Here is a 7,871-nt window from a genome sequence, read left to right on the forward strand (position 1 = left end):
ACCCTGTGTTCCCGCCCTTTTTCTCACAATTTCAAAAGAAGAATAGAATCAATTTTCAAGCATGTCTTTGTAGTTTCAATGATAATAAGAGATTTTATCCTTGTATTAACAAGATTGCTACATAATTTCATGAGAAAAAATTTCCTATCTACATACACATTATTAATAGTCATACCAACATCAACAATAGAGATACCAAAACTTTGATACACAATAAAACAAATCCTATAACACAATCACACACTAGTTTCTTAGGTGGCACTCGCACCAAATTTGTATGCGGACTTTGAAGTAGTTGTACCCATAATAGAAGGCAACTCTTGAATAACATTCCCCATATCCATTCGATCATGTGGAGACTCAGAAGAACATTGCACTCTGATTTGTACTAACGAAATTAAAATCGTTTGGTTGACATTATCATTTAGAAGCATAGGATCCACAATCTGAAGCACAAAACCATCTACCACGGCTTTCCTTGCATAAGAATGCAGGCTCCTCCCTTCTTGAAATATTAGATCAACAGATCTTTTTCCGGTCAACATCTCTAACAATAGGATCCCATTCTATTGTACTGTATCCTACATATATTGTTCAATATATTCCATATGTTTTCAAGGGGAAATACTTGACTTATATGGTATCACAGCCAATAGTCAATATCTGACATTTTTCTTCCTGATTCTTTCCTTCTTGGTCCTATCTTCTTCCTTCCTTTTCGTTTCTTTTCTCACCTGTGGTGGCCCTACCTACCCTCCATGGCTGGAGATGAATTCAATACGGATGCTACTGATAAACCTTTCAGTATCACAAACATCCGGAACTATGTACCCATCACCCTCGACTTTGAAGAACTCAATTATGACACTTGGTGTGAGCTATTTACTGCCCGTTGCATCAGTTTTGGTGTCAAACACCACATCTCCAAACCTGCGTCACAAGCTATGACCTCCAAATGGGAGCTAATTGACAATCTTGTCAAGCTTTGGATTTTCGGCACTATTCGCAAATCCTTACTCCAAATGGTTTTGAAACCCAGAATGACATCATATGATTTGTGGAAAGGTCTTGAAGATCTCTTCCGAGACAACAAAGACTCTCGTGCAATGCAACTCGACCAAGACCTCCAGTCAATTGAGATCGGAGACATGTCCATTCACGACTACTGCCACAAAATCAAAGTATTGTCAGACCTTCTTGCCAACATTGATCAGCCCGTGCCCGAGAAGAATCTAGTCATTTACATGATTAATGGCCTTGGAGATAAGTTTGACAATGTCTCAAGCATCATTCGTCATCAATGACCCATTCCGTCTTTCCAACAAGCTCGCTCCATGCTGATGGTTGAAGAAACACGCCTCCTGCGTCCCCGTTCATCTACAGCAGCCCATCGTGATCATAGCTCCTCACTGGCTGCTCTTCTTGCCGAAATTGATGCTCAAAATCCGTCACATCAGCCTCGTCCTGGAGACTGAGACCGGCGGCAAAACGATGGTGGTGACCGGCGACAACACTTTGATCACCGGCAGCAAAATAATCGTTGGCGTGGCAGCGATAAGCGACAACAAGATCGTCGCTCCAACTCAGGTGGGAATTCTACGTGGGGCTTCTGGAACACGTATTATTCCCCTCCTTGGGCTGCTCTAAATTGGCAGCAGATGTGGGCCTTGGGTCAACAAGCACATCGACAACCCTATCCACCATGGGTTGCTGGCTCTTCTTCTGGACCAAGTCGTCAACAGCAACAACAGGCCCAACAGCCTGCTGTCTTTTCTACTTGGCCCGCAAATAACTTCCAGGATCAGCCCACCATCCTCCCACAAGCTTTTCAGGCAATGAATTTACAAGATCCGTCCAACTTGGACTGGTTTATGGATACCGACGCTACCAACCATCTCTCGTCGAATACGGGTAACTTACATACTATTTTTAATTCGCGTCCTTTTTCATCAATTCTTGTTAGTGACGGGTCTCCGATACCCGTCACCAACACGGGTCATGGCATTTTATCTACACCTTCTCGCGCCCTACACCTAAATCATGTCCTTGTCACACCAAATATTATTAAAAACCTTATTTCTTTATGAAAGTTTACTCGCGATAATAATTGTTCCATTGATTTTGACAAAAATGGTTTTTCTATGAAGGATCCTTTGACCAATCAAATCCTCATCCGTTGTGATAGCACTGGCGAGCTCTACCCTTTCCATCACCTCAAGAATTTTCCTCAAGTTTTTTTGTCACCAAGTTCGTCTATGTGGCACCAAAGGCTTGGGCACCCCGGCAATGAAGTTCTTAGTTTTATGATTTCTAGTCATTTAATTTCTTGTAATAAGACTATGTCTCATTCTCTTTGCAATGCTTGTCAATTAGGCAAACACGTTTGTCTTCCATTTTATAAAATTGTTGGTGCTCCTTTCGATATTATCCGCTCTGATACGATATTAGTCGAGTATTTCCCCTTGAAAACATCTGGAACATATTGAACAATATATATAGGATACAATACAATAGAATGGGCCGAACCCTACAAGGCCAAAGGTCAAATACAAAGGTAAAGATATATCTATAATATACACTAATATAGATGTCCCCCTCGGTCCATACTTCATTTCCAAGTCCATATTCTGCATGTTATGTAGAATTATGTTTGTACATATATAGTAAAACAAAGATTAATTAACATAAAAAAAAATCAAGTGGACTAGGGATCGTAAATTTACCTGGTTCTGCATACCAATAGTTCCTCTCATAAGACTTGAACTACTCATGTTTGCATTAGGAAGCTTTTCAAGTGTAAGAATTTTTTCCAGCCCAAAGTCTCCAAAAGTCAACTAAATATATTGGCAATGTAATAACATCAAGTCAACTAAATATATTTTAAATTTACAACTACTAATATTTTGGAAAATAAGTTCGTTGTTTTAAAATATGTGTTTCTATCTGTGATTCAGACAATAAGAATCACATCTTAATTTCATTATGTGAAATGTCATATTTAAATAAAAAATTCTTACTTATTTTTTAATTAGTTAACATGTTGAAGCAATATGCACCACTAGAAAAAAAATTTACCGACAAAAATTACATACAAAATATCTATGGAATTGGATGCATCCTACTTTAGTAACGAAATTTTGACGAAACAGGTACGGAATAGCGACGGCAGGTAGTCCGACGGTAATTACCAACGGAATAGCTACAGAATAGTGATTGAAGTTATGCTATCGGCATAGCAAGTAATTTTAATAAATATTCAATAAAACTCTTATAATTAAATTGATAATTATTTATTTCATGGAAGTAATAATTTACATTAGCAAGTAACATATTATTTCGTATGATATGAATTAATAAGTCATGTACAATATTTTGGACTATATAAATTCTTTTGTCTTTTACTAAAAAGTTAAAGTTTATATTTTATAAACTTGGTTTATAAAATGTAAATATTTTGTCTTTTTTCTTTTATTATTTTTATAAAATAAGAGTCAAAAGACAAGAGTACGGCTTTCATGTTAATATATTGACAAGTAATAGGAATGGGAGATAGCTTGGGGGACAAGCTTGTCTAAAGGGATTAATGGTTAAGGACCGTTAGATTAAGTCTTCACTTTAACTAGCTTAGAGGCTTTCATGTTATGTGTCCTCTTTTACACACAAATTTCGAAATTCCTAAGCTCTCCCTTATTCTATCTTGTTTTATTAAGAACACTTGAGGATTACTTGCATTTATACTCTCTTGAAGTTCATAATTTGGTTATGAACTTCAAGCTTAAGAGTTAAGAGTTTATGGACTAGCATCTAACTCAAGTTGAGTCATTATTGGTGTCTCAAAGGTTCCACATTATTCATCAACTTCTAAGCCTCCCAAGATGACTTAAAGAACAACAACAGTTGTTGTTTCTTCACCCTTTCTTTGGTTGTTGTTTAATCTTTCTATAATTTGCAAGATGATCCTTGGTGGGTATAAAATGTTTATGCTAGTTTCGAAATTTAAAGTCTTTAGTTTGCCATGATATGAGTTTTTTGAAACTATTTTTGAACTAAAACCCAACACGATTCCGCCTGTTTTCTCACAATATCAAAAGAAGAATTCATGTCTTGTAGTTTCAACGACAATAAGAGTTCTTATTCTCATATTAACAATATTACTACAAATTTTCAAGAGAAAAATCGCCTATCTACGTACACATTATTAATAGTCATACCAACATCAACAATAGAGATACCAAAACTTTGATACACAATAAAACAAATCCTATAACACAATCACACACTAGCTTCTTGGGTGGCACTGACACCAACTTTGTCTGTGGACATTGAACTAGCTGTACCCATCACAGAAAGCAACTCGTGAATAACAATCCCAATATCCATTCGATCATGTGGAGACTCATAAGAACATTGCACTCCGATTTTTGCTAATGAACTTAAAAACACTTCATTGACATCGTCATTTAGAAGCATGGGATCTACAATCTGAAGCAAAAAACCATCTGCCAAGGCTTTCCTTGCATAAGAATGCAGGCTCAGTCCTTCTTGAAACATTAGATCAATAGGTCTTTTTCCAGTCACCATCTCTAACAATAGGATCCCATAGCTATAGATGTCCCCCTCGGGCGATACTCCATTTCCAAGTCCATATTCTGCATGTCATGTAGAATTATGTTTGTACATATATAGTAAAACAAAGTTTAATTAACATAACAAATAAAATCAAGTTGACTAGGGATCATAAATTTACCTGGTGCTGCATACCCAATAGTTCCGCTTATAAGACTTGAACTACTCATGTTTGCATTAGGAAGTTGATCAAGTGTAAGAATTTTTGCCAGCCCAAAGTCTCCAATGTGAGCAACCATATCAACATCTAATAAAATGTTGCTTGGCTTCAAATCACAATGAACAACTACATTTCCACAATGATTGTGTAGATAATCAAGAGCACAAGCCACATCTTTAGCAATGCTTATTCTTTGAATGAGATCTAGTTGACACGAATGATGAGGAGGCATATGGTCGAGTATCGTGCATGAATGCAACAACCTCTCAAGACTTCCATTTGGCATGAAATCATACACTAAAGCTTTGAAATCATTACCTTGGAAATTGAGGGTTGAGCAAGCAGTTATGATCTTAACCAGGTTTCGATGACGAATATTTCTCAAGGCTTCACACTCGGCTATGAAACTCTTGGAACCTCCTCTTCGTTGGAGGTTTAGTACTTTGATTGCCACAATTGTACCCTCTTCATCCAGAACTCCTTTGTAAACTGAAGCAAAGCTACCTGTACCAATAAGATTTTGTGAAGAAAACCCATCAGTCGCTTTAAAAAGCCTTTCATATGAAAACATTTCAAAAGATTCCCTGATCAGTATTGATTCTGTTGGCGTGTCTTTCTTCTTCTTTACACAAAAGTATACCAACACAAAGAACACCAGAGCTACACATGCAGCAACAGAAGATAGTGAAATTGCCAGAATACCACCAAGAGAAAGCTTTTTGCTTTTGTTGGACACGATACTTGTGCATTTGGCTAGATGAAGCTCAGCTATTCCCCCGCAAAGTCTAGGGTTCCCTTGGACTGATACTACAGATGTGTTTGTGAAGACACCCTTAACATATACCTCTCCCTCAAAATCATTATATGAAAGATCAAGATACTCTAAAGGAATTTGCTCCAAATAACTTGGAATAGGTCCCGAAATATTATTCCTTGATAGGTTCAAATATTTGAGACCTTTCAGTGATCTCCATGCTTCCGGCATTGATCCATGAAAGGAATTGCTTGAAAAATCTAGGAGACCAAGGCTGATGCAACTGCTCAAACTACTCGGAATTTCACCCGATAAATGATTCATAGACAAATCAAATAAGTCCAAGTTTTTCAGGCGATGAATTCCTGGTGGAAGCACTCCAGAAAGATTGTTTACACTTAGATCTAGTGCTTTTGAAAGTGAAGACAATTGAAATACTTCTTTTGGTATAGTTCCTATGAGGTTATTTAAAGCAAACGATAGAAATATCAACTCTTTGCATGCTCCAATACTCGAGGGTATAGTACCCTCCAATTTGTTTTCTCTAAATGAAATTTCGATTAGAGAAGAAAGGTTTCCTATAGATCTAGGAATGATCCCAGAAAAACTGTTGAAACCAAGGTTGAGGTACGCTAAGTTGCTAAGCTTGCCGATGCTTTCAGGAATCATGCCTGTGAGTTTGTTTCCGACTAAAGAAAGTACAGTTAGTCTATGCAAGTTTCCTATAGATGAAGGAAGGGTGCCTGAAATAGAGGTATATTGAAATTTTAGTGTTCTCAATTCAGTCAAGTTCCCAACCCAATCAGGTATCCCCCTTAGTTGGAGTCCCGCAAGTTCCAATAGCTCCAAATTGCTGCAATTCAACAAAGAATCAAAATATTTCATGCCACCAAGACCCTCGGTTGGACCAAGAGTTAACCACCAAAGATGACGGAGTTTTCCAAAATCAACATTTATTTCTCCCTTAAAATTGTTATAAGTAGAATCAAAGCGACGCAACTGAGAACAGTTTGATAGTGAAGGTGGCAAGACTCCAGTGAACAACGTTTGACCAAATTCTAGTCTTTGGAGATGAGGTTGATTAGAACATAAGTTTGAGGGTAGACTTCCAGCGAGTTGATTGTCAGGAAAATTTAGAACTTCTATCTTGGAAAGGTTAAATATGAACATGGGAAAGTTTCCAACGAGGCGATTTTCTCCAAGTATTAAACTTCTCAAGTTTGTCAACTGATGGAAGGAATCTGGAATGCTCCCTTCTAATCGACAACCAGAAAGATTTATGAATTCGAGATATGTGAGATTGCCAATGGATGTTGGAATCCCACCGGTTAACTTATTTTTCCAAAAATTTATCTCTTGTATCATTCCCAAAGAACTAAAAATATTTGGAATATTCCCAGATAGCATATTCCCAGATAAATCAATGTGTTGTAGTTTTGTACAATTTGATATGTTGTTGGGAATTTCTTTAGCGAACGAATTATTAGGAAGGGATAGTGATTCTAATCGAAATAAGCTACCGATTTCAGAAGGTATACTTCCATGAAGTTTGTTGTTATCAAGATAAATATACCTGAGGAAGCTGAGGTTGCCAATAGAAGGAGATAAAGTGCCTACTAAGCCTCTGTTCGCTAGATTCAAACCTGTGACTCTTTGGTGGCGACTACCACATATGACTCCTCGCCATAGGCAAAAAGGAAGAGAATCATTCCAAAATTTTAAAACACCTTGAGGGTCTTCTGTAATCTCGGATTTGATTGCATGTAATGCAAGATTATCTACCGAGACAACTCCACTCATTTGTATGATAAGTGCAACGAATAAGACTGCTACTTTTGAGAAGAACGAGAAGCACATGATTCCTAGTGTTGAGATTTAGAGAGAAACAAAGAACGAATAAACACAAGATCTGTTTGAAAAAAAAAAAAAACCTACGAAGCATCAAATTAATAGGGACTGATTTCAACTACTACATTCGAAAACAATATCGTTTTTTTTTTTTTAATATTTTCATAATAACATGTGTGGATTGATGTAAAAATATTACTATATATAATGCACGTTCTTGGAAACCTCTCGTCCTATATAAAATTCATAAGTTAGCATCTTACAGCATTCACACGAGCACAACAATATGATGCTTAATTAGTAAAAAAAAAAAAGAGCCATAATAGTGGAGGTAACGCGCTACGCAACAAAGTTATAATAGTACCATAGTTATATGAATGTTTCTCGAAGTTTAATCTTTCGTTTTTGTCATTTTTTAAAATAATAGTACCATTTAGCAAAGCTTTCACGGAATTCGTCTGAAATTCTCCGCGGTGCAAACTT

The 7,871-nt window shown here is 36.9% G+C and overlaps 2 protein-coding genes across 2 annotated transcripts; one reads left to right on the plus strand and one right to left on the minus strand.

Moving 5' to 3' along the window:
• Positions 1–758: 758 nt before the first annotated feature.
• LOC111912130 (uncharacterized) lies at positions 759–1,304 on the plus strand. The gene has a single exon (XM_023907866.1). It carries the CDS (start codon positions 759–761, stop codon positions 1,302–1,304), a length of 546 nt encoding a protein of 181 aa, XP_023763634.1.
• A 2,968-nt stretch (positions 1,305–4,272) lies between these two features.
• Positions 4,273–7,397, minus strand: LOC111912131 (putative receptor-like protein kinase At3g47110). Its single transcript, XM_023907867.1, has 2 exons — positions 4,748–7,397; positions 4,273–4,649 (listed from the first exon to the last, which is right to left on the minus strand). Exons 1-2 carry the CDS (start codon positions 7,395–7,397, stop codon positions 4,273–4,275), a joined length of 3,027 nt encoding a protein of 1,008 aa, XP_023763635.1.
• Between the last annotated feature and the right edge of the window lie 474 nt (positions 7,398–7,871).

The sequence above is a fragment of the Lactuca sativa genome, chromosome 2 (genome assembly GCF_002870075.4).
Source record: "Lactuca sativa cultivar Salinas chromosome 2, Lsat_Salinas_v11, whole genome shotgun sequence".
NCBI classification, from domain to species: Eukaryota; Viridiplantae; Streptophyta; class Magnoliopsida; order Asterales; family Asteraceae; genus Lactuca; species Lactuca sativa.

Excerpts from the sequence above, each read along its gene's own strand:
- LOC111912131 (XM_023907867.1), bottom strand. The coding sequence starts at position 7,397 with ATGTGCTTCTCGTTCTTCTCAAAAGTAGCAGTCTTATTCGTTGCACTT. Across the intron at positions 4,650-4,747 it reads TATTGGGTATGCAGCACCAG|AATATGGACTTGGAAATGGA; the intron begins GTAAATTTATGA and ends CATGACATGCAG.
- LOC111912130 (XM_023907866.1), top strand. The coding sequence starts at position 759 with ATGGCTGGAGATGAATTCAATACGGATGCTACTGATAAACCTTTCAGT.